Source organism: Oryctolagus cuniculus, chromosome 18 (genome assembly GCF_051225735.1).
Source record: "Oryctolagus cuniculus isolate XC-2025 breed Fujian yellow rabbit chromosome 18, ASM5122573v1, whole genome shotgun sequence".
Classification (NCBI taxonomy): domain Eukaryota; kingdom Metazoa; phylum Chordata; class Mammalia; order Lagomorpha; family Leporidae; genus Oryctolagus; species Oryctolagus cuniculus.
In genome coordinates, this window is record NC_142884.1 from 66,434,729 (window position 1) to 66,454,298 (window position 19,570).

At 49.0% G+C, this 19,570-nt stretch overlaps 1 protein-coding gene across 4 annotated transcripts in view; it reads left to right on the plus strand.

Moving 5' to 3' along the window:
• HYDIN (HYDIN axonemal central pair apparatus protein) overlaps nucleotides 1-19,570 on the plus strand; it is a 409,263-nt gene that overhangs the window by 364,984 nt on the left and 24,709 nt on the right. For all 4 annotated transcript variants that reach the window (XM_051847253.3, XM_070062720.2, XM_051847256.3 and 1 more), the window contains 10 exons: nucleotides 66-278; nucleotides 714-852; nucleotides 2,662-2,827; nucleotides 8,027-8,174; nucleotides 8,555-8,762; nucleotides 9,251-9,472; nucleotides 11,396-11,565; nucleotides 13,622-13,820; nucleotides 16,726-16,884; nucleotides 18,738-19,015. In XM_051847253.3, the coding sequence (XP_051703213.3) occupies nucleotides 66-278; nucleotides 714-852; nucleotides 2,662-2,827; nucleotides 8,027-8,174; nucleotides 8,555-8,762; nucleotides 9,251-9,472; nucleotides 11,396-11,565; nucleotides 13,622-13,820; nucleotides 16,726-16,884; nucleotides 18,738-19,015 (1,902 nt within the window). The remainder of the gene's footprint in view (nucleotides 1-65; nucleotides 279-713; nucleotides 853-2,661; nucleotides 2,828-8,026; nucleotides 8,175-8,554; nucleotides 8,763-9,250; nucleotides 9,473-11,395; nucleotides 11,566-13,621; nucleotides 13,821-16,725; nucleotides 16,885-18,737; nucleotides 19,016-19,570) is intronic.

Here is a 19,570-nt window from a genome sequence, read left to right on the forward strand (position 1 = left end):
TTTAAAAAGAAAATAATAACTGTTTACAAAACAAAGCAGAAATAAAAATAACCATGTCTCCTCAGGATTCCCAATCTGCCCCCTGGAATGCAAGGTCCAGTCCTAGTAGTAAAAGGGCGGAGCTTCTTGCCTGTCTGTCATTTCGACCTGAAGGACTCCGACTACATCAGTGGTCATCGGCGCAACCCAGAGCTCCGAGGATCTGGGGCTGCCCCTCTGGATCCAAACACCCGGGTGATTGAGTTCACTAGTGTGGGCATAGGAGGCAAGAATCTCCGGTGAGTTGCTTTGATGTGCATCAGCTAAATTCGTAGCAGTCACTGTTTCTGACAAACTCAGAGGAAGAACTCGGAGAAACAAGCTAGGCTTGATACCCTACTTAGAAGGCTGAATTTTGAGAACATTCAGGTTATTCTGTGTTCTCAGTTGTGACATTGGCGAGATGAGGGAAGAGAGAAAGCTATAACCCTGGACCACAGTGGGAAACCAGGGCAAGCAGGCCTTTGGCAGAATTGTTCCCCCAAGTCCAGAGAACCCTAGCCCTCCTTTGGATCCCCAGATGGGGTGGACTTTTCATTTCTATAGTGACAAAATACTCAGAGCAGTTCTCATTCTCGGATTGGGCACTGTACTGGGGCCAGGTTTCATGCAAATTCTCTTAATCCTTAATCCCCTCTCTCACTCTCTGCTGTCCTTCATCTTCCCTTGGCCAGGACTTTCACAATCCTGAACCTGACCAATAGCACCTACTCCTTCTTCTGGATCTCTGAGGAGCAGGAGAGTCTGCAGAACCCTCCGGCCTTCACGTGCCTCACGGAGAAGGGCTTCATCCACCCCGAGAAGAAGGCTGAGGTGTGTGCCAATGAGCCCTCAACCCAGGGCTGAGATCATCCTGGCTGTCTCTGCACAGCAAGTGTGTCATAGACAGCAGGTGAAGTCAGAGAGCCCCAACGAAGCGCTCATCACTCAGCAAGTATTTGCCGGTGTCCACCATATGCATTTGGCAACCCTGATGAACAAGATAACCTAAGCGCTCTTGGCTGGCCACGGAAGAGAGAGCTCTAGGATTTGCAGTTTTTAAAACTGGAGAATATTCCAGCAGCAAGGTGTAATCAGACATCAGTGCCTGGGGACTCTGGGACCCATGCAGTAGCCTGAAGTAAAGACAACTGTGAAAAGATAAGGGTTTATTTTTACTTAGGCCAAAGGGCAAGATAGGGTAATGGAGTCATGTCCCTTGGCTTAGTCTGAAATGTTTACATAGTAATTTAAAGGGGTGGGGTAAAACCTATAGAAATATGATTTTGCTGGCCAGAAGGATCAGTGGGTTCCACGTGAAGTCAATTCTGCAGAGACTCTTGGAAGTAGAAATAAATCTATCAAACAAAAGGTCTGAATTCAGATGCCTTCAGAAAGGTTACACAAGAATAAAGTAGACCAAGGGGACAATGACAGGGAACCCTGGGTACCACACCTGTTTGGCAGGTGATCATCACCCAGACAAGTGGGCCCAGGGTGACCAACTCTCCCAAACTTTTCTTGAGAAGCAAAAGTTCCAAATTTTTACATCAATCACCCTGTCTTCACGTTGGTAGCTAGTTAAAAATTGTTCAGCACTTCCCAAACTGAACAATAAATGTTTGTAGACTCTCTACTTGAGTTTGACCTCTGCATGTTGTCAGTATGCAGGCCATCTGGTTCAGCATGACAGAATCTAGGAAATGGGTCCAACACAAAGAGGATCCTATTTGGAAGTGGGCCCCAGAATTGTATCAAAGATGCTGCCCAATTCCTAGAGAACAAGTTGCAGAGACCATGATCTTTTGCTGGTCTTTGGGGGACAGTGGTGTCATTGAATGTTACACATCTCCAGAATTCTGCCCCTGCATCATCGTGGCATGGCCTGCAACCTGCATGTTAAACCCATCTAGTTCCTTCCTGGCCAAATATGATTGTTCTTCCATTAAGTCCTGATGGATCAATCACAAAGAAACTCATTCTAGCAACCTCAAGGGGGGGGGGGGCGGCAGCATTTTAAGATTGAACTTTGATTCTAGATCTCTCTGCTTCTCTCTACCCATCTACTCCATTCCATTTTTACTGACCAGTTCTCACTCATTTATTCGCTTATTTTTCATTTGCCCTATAACCTCACTTAGCAAATGGATATTGGCTTGCCAGGCTCCAGCTCAACTCCATGATATCCCTGCCCGCCAGCTCCACTGCCAACTGGCCTAGCCATTTTATTTCTGATTCCAAATCTGTGAGAAGAAAAATCTCTTTGGCCCTGCTCATCATCTTGTGTCGGGCTACGTGTGAAGCTTTTAACAAACACATGGATTGTCTGTCTTTGGGATAGTGCCAACTCTTCAGTTTCCTTTCTACTGCAGTACCACCATTCTATCCAGAGACATGGCACAAAATACGACAGCCAGCAGAGGCTGCAGTGGGGCAGACTCCCTTCGAAGGGCATGTGGGCAGGACAAACATGTTGATTTGCCAGCACAGCCATGCATTTATGCCCTTACTGAGACTGCAGAAAGATAACACTTACCTGGTGTTGTCAGCCACCATGGCCCTCGGGCTGGCAAGTCTCCCCGAGCACAGGGAGCCTGGAAATTGAAGTGCCTCTCACGGCTCTCTTCCAAATTGTCTTCTTAGATTGTGTTCCAGTTCATACCTCTCCATCTGGACATCACAGAGGCATTATGGACTTTCTTAATCCCTGAACACAATATCTCAGTCCCCTTCCTGCTGGTAGGCAAAACCACTGACCCGCTCATCTCTCTTGACAAGTCACACCTCAACTTCAGTGCTCTCCTCATCGGTAAGTATATTACATCTTCCTAACTGCAGCAAAATATTTCAGGGAACTAACTTTGTAAGTAGAAAAATGGGCCAGCGCCATGGCTCACTAGGCTAATCCTCTGCCTGTGGCGCCTGCACCCCAGGTTCTAGTCCCGGTCGGGGCGCCGGATTCTGTCCCGGTTGCTCCTCTTCCAGTCCAGCTCTCTGCTGTGGCCGGGAAGGCAGTGGAGGATGGTCCAAGTGCTTGAGCCCTGCACCCGCATGGGAGACCAGGAGAAGCACCTGGCTCCTGGCTTCGGACGGCGCAGCGCTGGCCACAGCAGCCATTTGGGGGGTGAACCAATGGAAAAGGAAGACCTTTCTCTCAGTCTCTCTCTAACTCTGCCTGTCAAAAAAAAAGTAAATAGAAAAATATTTATTTAGCTCATAGTTTTGGAAATCCAGGTCCAAGATTGGGTGGCACCATTGGTTTGGCCTCTAAGGAGGGCAGAGGCTGGCCGTGGCAGAGTGCATGCAGGGGAAGCATCAGCCAGAAGCAGAGGGTACATGAGTACAAGCGCAGTCTTTTCTAACAACCTTCTTGTGAGAACTTACGAGATGACCGGAGACCTACCACCCGAGGCCACGCCCCCAGTGACCTTCAGGGCTTCCTATTAGGCTCCACTTCCTAAAGTATCTACCACCTCTTAACAGAGCCACCCTAGGGACCAAGCCTTTGACATATGGGCCTTCGGGGGACTCTCAGCATCCCAACTTCTCTCCAAACCATAGCAGTAGGCTGCCCTGTCAGTTTCTGTTAGGAGGCGTTGTGACCTGAGCTCCAGCAGCAGACTTGGGTGGGGAGCTTTTCCTGGTGCCTTCCACAAGCACATCAGAAATATGTCAGCCTACCACTTTCTAGAAAACCGTAAAATACTTACTTTGAGTCTAATTTCAATCAAACGTCTTTTAAACTCACACACTAATAACCTAAGGAAATACCAGAGCCTGGGTAAAGAGCCTACTTGGCAGGTTCCTTCAGGTCCCGGACAGACCGTTTATTTCAAGTCCTGCGTCAGCCCTGTCCTTTCTGCCTGTGCCCCCGCATTATGAGCGTGTCGTATGCTTCTTGATCCACCATGGTCAGAGTTATTGATATTATTGAATTCAACAAACATCATTGAGCCACAGCACGGCACAGGCACTTTTCTCTGGGTTGGAAATGCACTGGGATAAAGCACCAAGTTCCTACACTCGTGCTGTTTGCGTTCTAGTAACAGGAGGTAGACCACCAAAAAATACATACACTACATAGTGTGTCAGATAGGGACAAGCACTCTGGAGGAGAATACAGCAGGGTGGGAGGGATAAGGCATGCAGTGGACACTGGGGAGGTGACACTTGAATAGGGACCCAAGGGTATAAAGGAGGTGATGGTCAGCTCCCCGGTAGCCCTCTGCATCATCCTCACAGTGGGGGTGGGGGTAGAATATAACTAAAACCAGATAATTCTGAGATCATTCCTTTGCTTTTTTATTTATTAAAGAATGGTATGCTCTTTTATTTATAAACAATTTATAGTAAGTCAATTTGTATGGTGTTGCATGAAAAAAATAGTTTAAAATCTCCCCATCTGTCTCATCCTTCCCTCTCCATCAAAGGAAATCAATGTTAGCAGTTGGATGTACATCCCTTTCATATTTCTCATATTGATACATATGGGGATGGAGGAATTATGACATTTACTAAAGTTTGAACTGATAAGCGATATAACGTAAGAGTAATAGCAAAAACAGTTTAATCCAGGAATGCAAACATGTGTGTTTTGATATAATCATTACCTCAATAGACTAAAAAAGAACAACCCTGTGATCATATTAATATGTTCTGAAAGGGCAAACTGCCAAAACTTAGCAGACATTCATAACAATACTCTAACAGCACAATAGGGATTGAAAGAAAAAGTTAAATAGCAACCAAAATCAAGAGGCAAATGTTAGTATAGTATAAGCCAGTAGAGGAACCAACGTTGTAGTGCAGCAGGTTGAGCCACTGCCTGTAAAGCTGGCATCTCATATGGGCGTCAGTTCAAGTCCCCCAGCTCCCTGCCAATGTGCATGAGACCTTATGCACGTTAAGCAGCAGATGATGGCCCAAGTACTCCCTGCTGCCCACATGGGAGACCTGCCTGGAGTTACAGATTCCTGCTTTCTGCCTGGCCCAGCCCTGGCTGTTATAGCCATTTGAGGAGTGAGAAAGTAAACCAGCAAATGAAAGATATTCATTCTCTCTCTCTCTCTCTCTCTGTGTGTGTGTGTGTGTGTATGTGTGTGTGTATGTAAATCTGCCTCTCAAATAAAATTTTTTTTTTATTTTTTTTGACAGGCAGAGTGGACAGTGAGAGAGAGAGACAGAGAGAAAGGTCTTCCTTTGCCATTGGTTCACCCTCCAATGGCCGCTGCGGCCGGCGCACCACGCTGATCCGATGGCAGGAGCCAGGTACTTATCCTGGTCTCCCATGGTGTGCAGGGCCCAAGCACTTGGGCCATCCTCCACTGTACTCCCTGGCCACAGCAGAGAGCTGGCCTGGAAGAGGGGCAACCGGGACAGAATCTGGCACCCCGACCGGGACTAGAACCCGGTGTACCGGCGCCGCAAGGTGGAGGATTAGCCTAGTGAGCCGCGGTGCTGGCCCTCTCAAATTTTTAAAATCTTTAAAAAATAAGCCATTAGGACTACTTCAATTAAAATGAGGCATTAGGTGGCCAGCGCTGTGGTGTAGCAGGTTAAAGCCCTGTCCTGAAGCGCCGGCATCCCATATGGGCGCCAGTTCTAGTCCCAGCTGTTCCTCTTCCGATCCAGCTCTCTGCTATGGCATGGGAGGGCAATGGAGGATGGCCCAAGTCCTTGGGCCCCTGCACCCGCGTGAGAGACCCAGGGGAGGCTCCTGGCTACTGGCTTCAGATCGGTGCAGCTCTGGCCGTTGCAGCCATCTGGGGAGTGAACCAGAGGATAGAAGACCTTGCTCTCTGCCTCTACCTCTCTCTGTAGCTCTGTCTTTCAAATAAAATTAATCTTTTTAAAAATGAGGCATTAGGCAAGAATACTTATTGAGCATTTTGAGAGTTTAGCAAATGTGATAAAACAACAAAATGGAATAATTGGCATAAACGTTGGGGGAAACGAGAAAAAATGATCTTATTTTGCTGTTACTAATGACTTTATACACATAAAACTTAAAGAATTCTAGAGAAAAATAACACATTACTAGAATCAACAAGATAATTTGACAAGGCAGTTGGATGTAAAACAAATATGCACAAATCAATAGTTTTTCATATTTTAGCAAGAAGCATCTAGAAACAGAAACAAATCCATTTAATATTGGCAAAACCTACAATCTCTAATAAATGTAGCAAGAAAACACAGGACCTTGGGGCAGGCATTATGGTGCAGTGGTTTAACCCAGCACTTGGAGCACCAGCATCCTATATCCGAGTGCCGGAGATGAAGTCCCACCCACCCCCACTTCCAGTCCAGCCTCCTGCTAATTTACACACAGAGAGGCAGCAGACGATGGCCCAAGTACTTGGGTTCTTGCTACCCTCATGGGAGACACGGATCGAGTTTCTAGTACCTGGCTTCTGCCTGGCCCAGCCCTGACTGTTGCAGGCATTTGGGGAGTGAACTGTGGTTGAAAGATCTCTCTTTCACTTTGCCTTTCAAATAAGTGAAAATAAATATGCTTTTTTAAAAGAAAAGTACAGTATTATTAAAATGCTCCCAAACAAGAGCTGAACACTTGTCAGTTCTCCCAATATTAGGTGCAAATTTCATCACGTTCCAATTAGAATCCTAGCTAAGGTTGCCAAATAAAATACAGGATGAACAGTTTTTAATTTAGGTAAAACTGAATCATTTTCAGTGTAATTATGGTCCATGCAATATTTGGGACATCTCTGTATATGCTAAAAATTTTTTTACTTAATCCAGCAACCTTTATCCCAAAAGGATTGAGTTTAGGTGGGAAAGTAGATGTTCTTCAATAGCCAAAGGAAAAACAAAATAGTAAGAGTAAATGTATTAGGGCTCTGCACAGGAAACTCGTTGCATACCCAAGGTCAAATTCAAAAGAATTCACTGCAAGGATTATTTACAGAGAGGTAAGCAATTAAAGGGTTGAACCAAGGAGGGTGAAGCCCCATCAAGGAATTCAGGAATATGTTACAATTCCTGAGTCTGAAAGAGCACGGGAAGAAAACAGCATCACTGGAAGCCCAGACCTATGACCAGGGCAGGACGGGCATGCAGAGCAGGCAACTGATGAAGTCAAGTTCTAGACAGAAGACCTGAAATCTCCCCGTGGGAGAAAGGTCACGTGCAGATCAAACAGAAGGCAGAAAGGTATCAAAGCCTGAGAAATTTGGAAGGGGAAAGGAAAGAAATCTCTCTGTAACTCTGACTTTCAAAATATTTGAAAGAGTTCTAGAGAGGCAATAGCAGAGAGCATGAGCGTGAGCGTGAGCAAGAGAGAGAGAGAGAGAGAGAGAGAGAGAGAGTGAGTCAGTCCATCCATTGGTTCATTCCTCAGATAGCCACAACAACTGGAAGCCAGGAACCAGGAGCTTCTTCCAGATCTCCCACATGAGTGCAGGGACCCAAGGAGTTAGGCCATCCTCTGCTGCTTTTCCCAGGTGCATTAGCAGGGAGCTGGATCAGAAGTGGAGCAGTTAGGACTTGAACTGGTACCCATATGGGATGCTGACACTGCAGGAGATGGCTTTACCCACTAAAGTGCCGGCCCCATAAATAGTTATTTAAAAAATAAAAAGGATGGAGCCGGTGCCGTGGCTCATTTGGTTAATCCTCCACCTGCAGCGCCGGCATCCCATATGGGCTCCGGGTTCTAGTCCCGGCTGCTCCTCTTCCAGTCCAGCTCTCTACTGTGGCCCGGGAGGGCAGTAGAGGATGGCCCAAGTGCTTGGGCCCTGCACCTGCATGGGAGACCAAGATGAAACACCTGGCTCCTGGCTCCGGATCGGCACAGCACTGGCCTTAGCAGCCATTTTGGGGTGAACCAACAGAAAAAAGGAAGACCTTTCTCTCTGTCTCTCTCTCTCATTGTTTAACTCTACCTGTCAAAAAAAATAAAAAATAAAAAGGAAGTAGGCATCCCCTGCCTATGGGACATCTGGGGTCCCTCAGGAGGCCCCTCTGAGGCCACATGTTTCCTCCCCAGGCCGAGAAGCCAGGGAGACTGTGCAGATCATCAACAAGGAGGAACAGGGCTTCAGCTTTGCCATCCAGGATGACTCTCGCTACTCTGAAGCTTTCAGCAGCTGCCTGGTGGTTTGTCCTATGGAAGGCTGGATCCCGCCACTGTCCAGGTAAAGGAAAGCAAAGACCTCAGGATGCACCCTCCCAGGAGGAAGGGAGAGAGGCCCTCCAGCCAGGGGACCCCTTTAGAGTGCACTCCTCGTAACCTGTCTTCCAACTCTAGACAGCAGGGTCTTGTGAGTGGAGAATCTGAAGTCCTTGTCCCTAGTGTTTGCTCTGGTGTTTGTGTTCTTTGTCTTGCTCTCTGGTGTTTGCTTGCATCCCCGGAGTGATGCCTGGCCTGGCACATCTTACAAGTTCATCATAATTTGCAGTGCCTTTGGGCACCTTTTCTCATCACATGTCCGCTCCTCTGGCAGGCACATTTTTGTTTATCAGGTTTTAACGGGTTAATCTAACCAGCTAGTCTGCCATCTTGTTTCCCAACCAGGTTCCCAATTGATATCTTCTTCACGCCAAAGCTGGAAGGAGATGTGAACTTCAATTTGATCTGCAACGTGAAAAAGAAAGTCCACCCTCTGACGCTGAACGTCAAGGCCGAGGGCTACACCATGAGTGCAGAGGTCAAGTGCAAGGACAGGGCTGGCACCACCACGCTCTTGACTCCTAACCAGACCAACGTCGTCAACTTCTATGAGGTAGAGGTGTAAGAGCCCCTCCACTCCCAGCTCGCTCTCGCTCGCTCGCTCTCTCTCTCTCTCTCTTTCCGCACTGACTGGGGAAGGTGGTACAAGTGACTTTCAGCTGAATCTCTGTGTTTCAAGTGCGAAGGAGACCAGCAGAGCAGAAGCATGCCAGAAGTGGCTCATGTCGCTGTGATGCGAAGGTTTTTCTTACTAGAAGTTTGGGGGACTGGGGAGGCAATGAAGAGAGGTAAGAATGTTTGTATGAGTGTAAAACATACAGGAAGGATGTTTGACTGCCGAGGGAGGTCTGAGAATTAAGCTGCCATCTTACTCTGGAGGTGTGAGGAGACCCCGTGCCCACACCCGTAGCTCCTGCGGGAATACGGAACCTGGCTACATCAAGTTGGTGACCCTTAGCGCCCCAACATTATCCACCGCGCTGTCTTCCTCAGGGAAGGGAATGCTAGTCTGCCTTCACTACCCTGTTCTCTGTCTCACAGGTGGAGTTAAATGAATGTGTCCAGTGTGAGTTCAGCTTTATCAACACTGGGAAGTTCAACTTCAGCTTCCAGGCGGAGCTCTCTGGCTCCAAAGCGCTGCTGCAGTACTTGGAATTTTCACCCATCGATGGCACTGTGGATGTGGCACAGACAGTCCACGCCACCCTGTCTTTCCAACCATTTAAGAACTGTGTCTTGAAGGGCCTCGAACTCAGAATCAAGGTGAGACCATTTAACGGTCAGACGCTGACCACACTCGGCCTACTGCCTTGACGGGCTGATTCTCCTACACAGCCTTGGTCTTTTTCGCCTGTCCAGAAGCTCCCGGAGGTGGTTATATTAGAAACAGCCCCAATGTCAGAGCAAAGGCCTTTGTGGTTGAGGTGCCTGGTGAGTAAGTGGTGACTAAAAGGTGGTTGACCATCCATGCACTGGAATACCGATCAGCACTCAAAAGAAATAAGAGAAACAGATGGGACAAGGGACAGTATGCACATTTTCCAGGATAAATTATTGAATCAAAAAGGAATTGTGACATCAGCAGGAGTAGCAGATAAATTTATCTAAAACAGTTACCTCCTGTAGAAATGAAAGCACCAACAAAAGTCAAAATCAACTTTTTCAGAATTCTGGATATTGACCACAGGCTTCCAACAATCTTAAGAGCATTGGTTCAAGAAAAACGGCTGAATAGCCATAATAGCAGCTTTGTGGTATTTTAACTTGCCCAATTCCCACTGTCTTCTCCCAGTTCTGCAGTAATCTTGAAAAGCAATGCAGCCAAAGTAGAACGAGACAGAGCAGGCCTGGGCCTCCCCCAAAAGCCCAGCTCTAAAACAGTTATCACTGTGTGTCCTGTCTGGACGTTCCCTGGAAACCCCCACAGAAAGGGCTTGCTTTGATTTGACCTGACTCACAGCTTCCTTTTCTCATGGGGCATTTGTCAAAAACAGCCAGTGGCCATTGTTTAACACTGCAGCTGCCTGAGGTGGAAATGACCCTCGAGCCAACAAGAAGCTGACACAAAAAACTTTTAAAAGGAAAAACTAGAGAAGGAGATGATAGTTACCTATGGGGAACTGTGATCCAAACATGGTAAAAGTAACCCACACATTTTAAATTGCACACCATTCTGAGTCATGTGATGAAATAGCCTTGTTGAGAGGTCTTCCAGAACTTTAATTTTTTATAAAAAAAAAAAAAAAATCAGATGCCCGTAAGATCTTTCTGCTCTAATTGGCAGAAGAGCTGAAGGTGTTATCTTTCAATCCGTTTTAGGGAGTCAGCCATAAAACATAAAGACATTAAAAACCTTGAATAAGAAAATGTTTTTAAGTTTATCAAGCAGTTTATGAAAATTTGTGCCAGTGACTTGTTATTTATTCTAATGATGTTTAGATTAAATGATGCTTAAAATGAACATTGATTCCTTAAATCAATTATTGATTTATGAAAGTTTATATTATGAAGAGTTTGTGAAGAGCAAATCAAGGTCATGTGCCAGTGGTTCGTGTTCCTGGGAGAGTAGACGGCAAAACGTGCTCTCTGTAGGTTTCCACTCTCATCCTTGGTATCATTGGCATCTCTGCCCTCATTCTTGTCATCCCCTGAACACCAGGTGACCATCTACCTGCAGCCTCTGTCTTCATTCCAGAGTGAATACAAAGGCAAAGAGCTCTTCCCCACAAGACTTGGCCTCTCAATTTAAGACCAGACACTGCCCTCTTCTGTGTACAACCTGATGACCAGAACTCTGTCCAGGGGCCCCTCCCTGAGATGCAAGGGAAGACAGGAAATCTAGGGTTGTTTTTTAACCAGTTAGATTGGCAAGCAGTCAGAGTCTGGCTGGTAAGGAAGCCGTGGGGAGCGGGTATTGGGTTAAAATCAGCCACATCCACCGTGACACCCAGCCTTCAAGCTGAACCATTGCTGCAAAAGCAGAGAGAAGAGCCAACGTCGGGTCTCATTGCAAGAGCAGCTTTTCTTAAATAGACAAACCTCTAGCTAACTGAATCGGAATCTGGAGAGGGGGCCCCGGGACCTGTATTTTTAAAGCCCCAAATCCTTTCCTCCTTCACCTGTGGGCTTCAGTGCCCTCTCTTTCCCCTGCTCATCACGTTCCCACCGTCCTTTCCTCCCCTGCAGATCAGCCACGGCCCAACCTTTCTGTGCAGCCTTGCAGGCTGTGCTGTGAGCCCGGCTGTCCATTTCTCCTTCACCAGCTACAACTTCGGGACCTGCTTCATCTACCAAGCTGGGATGCCTCCCTACAAACAAACCCTGGTCATCACCAACAAAGAAGAAACGTCCATGAGGTAAGCAGGCTGCCCAGAGCGTGCAGATGGCTCTGTAGCTCCCTGTGGGTCCTACGGAGCCCACACAGGTGAAGTCCTCCCAAGACAAAAAAGGTGAGACACCGTGGCCATAAATGCTGGGCCCCTATTCTAATCACTGATGCTACAGCTGGGTAGCCGTGAGCTATATGAGCGAGAGAGAGAAAATCTCTATCTCAAATAAATACAAAAGAAAACTTTAAAAATCCTATCTACCTATGCTCTTGCTTGCATAATTTGATGTAATCTCAGTTGTACTTTAAAGCATTGACTTCTGTCCATTGCCTAGCCAGACTCCTTCCCTAAATACCTGTAAAGGAGATGAGATGAGGAGGGTGCTATGGGGAGGTCTAGGTGTCTTACCACCTGGCTGAGGAGTGAGGTAAACTTGATCTTTCAGGATCCCATCTAGTCAAGCAAGTAAAGTAGTAGTAACTCACCTTTACAGAATATGTCCTCTGTGACGTGTTTAGTGGCTGCTTTAATCACTTTTATCATTTTTGAAGATTTATTTATATATTTATTTGAGAGGCAGAGTTACAAACAGAGAGAGGGAGAAACAGAGAGGGAGGTCTTCCATCCACTGGTTCACTCACCAAATGGCTACAACAGCTGGAACTGGGCTGATCCAGGGCCAGGAGCCAGGACCTTCATCTGGGTCTCCCACATGGGTTCAGGGGTCCAAGCACTTAGCACATGGACCTTGTTCTGCTGCTTTCCCAGGCACATTATCAGAGAGCCGGATTGGAGTGGAGCATCCAAGACTCAAACTGATGCCCATAGCAGATGTAGGCGGAGACTTAGCCTACTATGCCACGGTGGCACTCCTTGCTTTAATCATTTTATCTCATTTAATCCTCCCAACAACTCTTTTTATTTAAAGATTTATTTATTTGCTTTGAAAGTCAGAGTTACACAAAGTAAGAAGGAGAGGCAAAGAGAGAGAGAGAGGTCTTCCATCCACGGGTTCACTCCCCAAATGGCTGCAACAGCCGGAGCTGCGCCAATCCAAAGCCAGGAGCCAGGAGCTTCTTCTCGGGCCCAAGGACTTGGGCCATCTTCCACTGCTTTCCCAGGCCACAGCAGAGGGGTGGATCGGAAGTGGAGCTGCTGGGACTCTAACCAGTGCCCCTATGGGATGCCGGCACTACAGGCAGCGGCGGCTTTACTCACTACACCACAGTGCCAGCCCCCCAACAACTCTTAAGAACTAGCTATCACTACCCCCATTCTACATATAAGGAAAGAGAGACTGAGTGGACTGGGTAGCTTCCAAAGCCATGTGGCAAGGTAGTGATGGAGCCTGGCTCACTCTCCTGTCTGTCTGACTGTAGAACACATCCTCCTCCTCGTTGCCCCCCTTCATATGCAGGGGCACAAAACCATGTGACACACTAGGAAACAGAGCATCAGGGGCTGGCGCCGGGGCTCATTTGGTTAATCCTCCGCCTGCGGCGCCAGCATCCTATGCGGGCGCCGATTCAAGTCCTGGTTGCTCCTCTTCCAGTCCAGCTCTCTGCTGTGGCCCGGGAGTGCAGTGGAGGATGGCCCAAGTGCTTGGGCCCAGCACCCGCATGGGAGACCAGGAGGAAGCACCTGGCTCCTGGCTTCGGATCAGCACAGCGCCGGCTGTGGCGGCCATTTGGGGAGTGAACCCGGAAGGAAGACCTTTCTCTCTCTCTCTTGCTCACTGTCTATAACTCTACCTGTCAAATAAAAAAGAAAAAGAAAAAAAAAAAAGAAACAGAGCATCAGTACAGTGGAAATAACAGCGAGCAGAGGGGTGTGAGCCTTTGAGTCTTGGGACTCAGTTCTGCCCAGGTCCCAGGACGTGATCTGGGGGAGCAGCGTGACTGGGCCTAGGAGGGCACGGACTGGGTCTTTGCTGAGGCCACTCCACGTCTTGGTGACTGCCATGGCTCTAGGACAGCGGGCACGAAGTGCAGCAAGTACCCAGCCCATAGACACAGGGGACAGAACCCGCCCCTCTGGGCCAGTCTTCTTCAAGCTGACACACCTTCCTCTTGGTTTCCTCCAGCATAGATTGCTTGTACACCAACACCAGCCACCTTGAGGTGAACTTCCATGTGGACGTGCTGAAGCCAGGAAAGGCACTGGAGGTTCCAATCGTCTTTTATCCCCGGGAAAGTGTCAGCTACCGAGAACTCATCCCTTTTGAAATTAACGGACTCTCACAACAAACGGTGGAAATCAAGGGGAAAGGCACTGAGTTGAAGGTAAGAAGCAGGTAGGGAGGCCCTTGGGGTCGGCACCCTCCTTCCTGCCTTTCCAGGAAGGTGCATTTGCCAACCGCAGCCCACAGATCACTCCCCTGTCCCCAGGTCTCTGTCCCCCAGGCTACGGGATGTGAGTCAGTCAGCCCCACTAGGACGATGTCCCCAGCCATACAAACAGGCGAATTGTCAGATCAGACTCAGGTGGGACACAGATCCTATCCAATCCCAAACCTCACTGTGACAAAGGACACACATGACGACAGGTGCTGGGGAAGCGTTCTTCGTGGGAGAGTTCCAGGTGACCAGGTGCAGCTCTCCAAGTCCATCCTCTTCCTATCCCACTGGGCCACATTTGGCTTTAGGTTTAATAGGAGACATTTTGTTAAGCGAGGTACACAGACATAAGTTTCAATTATGGGATGTCTTTCCTTAACACTTTTATTGATTAACAGTCTCAAGCCAATCGCAAATCCCAGAGTTATACTTGACCAAGGGCATCCCTTCCACCCAAATGGAAAAGGAATAGTTATATCCAACTGTCCACCTCTTTGTTCACAGGGTCCTCAAACGTTTAAGGTGTTTATCTGGTGGGAGTGTTTGTGTTGTAGTAGCAGGTTTGGGAAGACTGAAACCCTTCCAAGATTCTCGATGCATGGCTGTTTCAGCAACCAAGGGGAAAAGGGAGGGTGTATTCCTGGCAGCCTTCCCATCCAAGCCACGGAGGCTATGAGACATTGCCGCCTGGTGTGTCTTGGGCCAAGCCAGCGACAAGGTATCCTCTGGTGCCATTGAGTCATTTGCTTGCCATTCCATTTGTTTATTCAGCACTCCGTGTGTGCAGAGTCCTTTCAGTAGATCCAGATCACTCAGTCCAGGAGCTTGCTGGTTGCTGGGGGACTTTCTTGCCTTTGCAGACAAAATAGAAACATGTGGACGGGATTTCAAGACAATGCGGGGGGCTCATACTAGTTACAATCACTTGTAAGTCACTTATAAGATGCCTGCATCCCATATTGGAGTGCCTGGGTTCAAGTCCTGGCTATGTTTCTAAATCCTGCTTCTGGATATTGTACACCCTGGGAGGGAGCAGGTAATGGCTGAATGCGTTAGTCCCTACCATCCACAAGGGAGACCTGGATTGAGTTCCCTAGTCCTGGCTCAACCTAAGATAACCATAGCCGTGGTGGGCATTTGGGGAGTAAACCAGCAGATGGAATCTCTGTCTCCTTCTCCATCTCCTTCCCTCTACCTCCCTCCCTCCCTCTCTTCAAATAAATCAAAACTTTAAATGAAATAAAATAAATACCACTGAGGGAGGATATGGCTTAGTGGCTGATTGAATGACAGTGACCAGTAGGTTCTGCACAGTGTAGCTCAGTGCCAGCCTGAAGGGTAAGGCTCAGCGTGACCTTGGCCCAATCCAGGCCAGTGTTCCCATCAGTGCCTTGGGGAGGACTTGGAAGTGCATCTCTGTCTCTCCATCTCTACCGCCACTATCTCCATCTCTACCTCCCCGCTCTCAACTCCTCACACTTCCCCTCGTGCCCTCTTCCAACCCATCCTCCGCAGAGGAGCAAGCCAGAGCACTTGCACAGACGACACTGGACTGGGTCACTCCACGCTTCTCTGATTTCCCATTTCTTCCCGAACAAAGCCCAGCCTCTCCTTTCTTGCCCCCACCAATGGCCTGCGCAGCCTTGCAAGACCTGACTACCTCTCTACAGTCACCCGCTCAGCTACTGGCTCTCCACAGGTCTGGGCTCAGCCACTCAGGGCCTTTCCACAGGTTGACACCTTGCCTTGGGGTGCTCCCCAATCCACACCCACCTTGACTCAAACTGGCAAGGCCCCACTTTTGTTTCGCGCCCCCGTGAGAACATGCCATCTTCAGGAAGAAGGCCTCCCTGAGCCCCTCGTCTAGCTTCAACCCCCTGCAAGGTGCTATCAAGATACCCTAAGTCTTACCTTCATAACACTCAGCGCCATTTGGGGTTATTTTTCTGTCCTTCTATTTATTTTTAATTAAATAATTTTTGTCCTTTTATTTTTTTAATTAATTAACTTTTGTTCTTTTATTTGTTTAATTAATTGATTGATGTGGGGATTTTGTTTTTAAGTTGAGAAGCAGACAGAGGGGCCGGCACTGTGGTGTGGTGGGTAAAGCCACTGCCTGCAGTGCCCACATCCCATATGTACACCGGTTCGAGACCTGGCTGCTCCACTTCTGATCTAGCTCTCTGCTATGACCTGGGAAAGCAGTAGAAGGTGGCCCAAGTCCTTGGACCCCTGCACCTGCATGGGAGACCCGGAAGAAGCTCCTGGCTTCGGATTGGCACAGCTCTGGCCATTGCAGCCAACTGGGGAGTGAACCAGCGGATGGAAGACCTCTTTATCTCTCTGCCTCTCCTCCCTCTCTGTGTAACTCTGACTTTCAAGTAAATAAATAAATATTTAAAAGGGTGGGGGAGGAACAGAATTTTCATCTGCTGGTTCTTTCCCCAAAAGCTCACAACAACTGGGCCTGGCCCATGCCAAAGCCAGGAACTGGAAACCCAACCCAGGTCTCCCATGTGAGTGGCCAGAGCCCGGTTAATGGAGCCATCACAGCCACCACCCAGAGTATACGTGGGCAGGAAGTGGGAGTCAGGAGCCCAGGCACTCCAGAGTGGGATGTGGGCACGTTAACTGCTGGACCAAATGCCTTCTCCCTCAACCTAGGATTAATTATTAGTGGTTTCACAGGCATTTCATGTACATTGTGAATGAAAGCTTATCTAATATGAAGAAGTTATGTTACTGGAAAAGAGAGAACCACCCTTGCCTAACCATTGGGGAACATATCATAATGTTTCTTTTTCTTATTAACTAATGAACCCCTCTTCCTGCTCTCTTTCTTGTCCCACAGATTTCAGTCCTAGATCCAGCCAATAGGATTGTGAAGCTGGGGGCTGTCCTGCCGGGACAGGTTGTGAAGAAAACAGTTTCCATCATGAACAACAGCCTCACCCAGGTCACATTTAGCCAGTCGGTCCTGTTCTCGATTCCAGAGCTCCAAGAGCCCAAGGTTGGTGATTGGGGTGGGGGTGAGGGTGACGGTGGGGGTCCCAGCAGCTCTTTCATGCTTCTTGATGATAAGGACGACCATGTTAGCAATACTAACAGCTCACGTTTCTTGTGCATCTAGAATGTGTCAGAATGTTCTGAGAGCTTCCTGTCATTTTCCTGAAAACAGTGAGGGGCCAGTACTTTTATTCTCTTTAATTATTCTACCTTTTCACTTTCCATGTCACTCAGTGTCATTTGTCCGTCTACACCTCCACTGTAGAGAAGAACTCTCTGTGTCTGCTCTTTCAGGGCGATATTATAAACAACTTTGTAACATTCGTGTAACTTGACCTTTGTACCCATCCATGACTACTTGAGACAAATCCCTAGAAGCCAGCTTGTCTGGTCAAAAGGGAACGTGTGTTTCAATACACATTGTCATTCTGTCCCCTGAAAAGCTAGTCCACTTCGCACTCCCATCAGCAGTGGGAGAAAGCACCTGCATAGCTAAATCCATGTCCTCAAGGTCTCTGCGTGGAGGAGCTGCCTGTCCTGGCTGCCCGTCATGCAGTCCTCAGTACTCGGTGCCCTGTGAAAATGGACCCAAGGGCGGGCTACATCCCTTCCTTCCTTCCTTCCGCTTCCTCAGTAAACACATGCGAAGTGCTGGAAGTATACAGGTGAATGTGACACAGAGCTTGGTCTGGTGGAGTTCACGGTCTTTCATTGTCACAGACACATTAGCATTCCCAGGACAGCATAGGAACTACAGAGGCGGGAGGTGAGTGAGGAGCGGGCTGTGGAAGAGAGGCCCATACTGCATTTCACAGGACCACGCGGGGTCTCCCAGGCCCACAGACTGGAAAGGGACATTCTCAGTGGGCACAGGCCCAAACGCTAGGGTCAGTGCTTTTGGAATGGTCGAGGGGATTCCATGAGGAAGGTCATCTAGGGGTTGCAGGATGCAGGAAAATTGGCTGAGAGGGGCCAGCCAGAGCAGGAGACCCCGCAGCACCTCACCCCAGAGCCCATGCCGCTCACCTCCCCATCCTGGAAGGAGAAGGCGAGTTGCTTCCCTTTCCTCATTAATCCAGACTTAACTCCTGGGTGTCCATGGGCCGGGTTCCTTGGCAGCTCGGCCGCACCAGCTGCGTGCCTGAAACCAGCTCCTGAGGTCAAGGAGCTCGCTTCCCTCCCTGCCGCCACTCCTCAGTCCCGCAGCCCACCTGTGGGTGACTGCCGGAGCCTGGCTCCAGGGGGAGCTGGAGGACAGGGAGGGGGAGGGGTTGGCTTCCTTACAGCCGACTTGGATCTGGGTTTTAGCAGGACTAGGAGGAAGGAGAAAGCCAGCCGAATCTGTCCCGTCGGTTCTGGAACTTTAAGATGCAGGTGTCCCCTGGGGTGCTCCTGAAACTACAGGGTCAGAGTTCTCCCGCGGAGCCGGGGCTCCTTCAGGGGCCTGGGCCAGAGACAGGAAGCTGTTGTCTTAACAATTACACGGAGAAATCTGACAGGCCACCGGAGAAATCTGACAGGCCACCGCGGGGACGAACACGGGAATTCTGGGTGTTTGCTCTCTCCTGCTACCTGCGGGGAGGAAGGAAGAATGAAAGACCCACAGTGAGTTAGCGAAAGAGCAAGGCAGGGAATCAGCGCCCATCAGAGGCCTGGCCAGGCAGCACACGTTGTGTCAGCTGACCTTAATCTTCACGGCAGAGCAGTCGCTGAAAGTCCCTGAGCTGCTGGGAGAGCAGGGGCGAGATCCAGGGCGAGATCCGAGCCCTGGGCGGGCGCAGCTCCCACTGCAGCCTCGGGAAGTCAAGGCGCCAGGAGCCTCCCTGCCTCCGCGCTCAGCCCTGTTGTTTTGTCCAGGTCATCACCTTGGTGCCCTTCCAGAACATCACCCTGAAGCCCAAGGAGGTCTGCAAGCTCGAAGTCACCTTTGCCCCGAAGAAGCGAGTCCCCCCGTTCTCCGAGGAGGTGTTCATGGAGTGCGTGGGGCTCCTGCGCCCCCTCTTCCTGCTCAGCGGCTGCTGCCAGGCCCTAGAGATCTCCCTGGACCAGGAGCACCTTCCCTTCGGACCGGTCGTGTACCAGACGCAGGCCACCCGACGCATCCTCATGTTGAACACTGGCGACGTGGGTGCAAGGTAGGGGAGCGCCTTCCAGCCCAAGGCTGCAGCGAGGGTCTCATTCCTTGGATGTGCCCCGGTCCGTGTGCTCATTTGGCAAATGCAGCCGCTTCTTCTTTTAAAACATTTCTTTATTTTATTTATTTGAAAGGCAGAGTCACAGAGAGACACAGAGAGAGAGCTCTCCCACCCACTGGGTCACTCCCTAAATGTCCACAATGGCTAGGGCTGGGCCAGAGTGAATCTAGGAACCAGGAGCATCATCTGGGTCTCCCACATGGATGCAGGGCCCAAGCACTTGGACCATCTTCTACTGCTTTTCTCAGGCGCATTAGCAGGGAGCTGGGTTGGAAGTTGAGCAGCTGGAACCTGAACTGGCATCCATATGGGATGCTGGTGTCACGGGTGATGGCTTTACCAGCTATGCCACAGTGCCTACCCCAAGCTACTCCTCTACTGTCCCTTCTACATCCAGCAATGTCTCACCAGGATGATCACTACTAATATTTTTTTTTAACTTTTACTTAATGAATATAAATTTCCAAAGTACAGCTTATGGATTACAATGGTTTC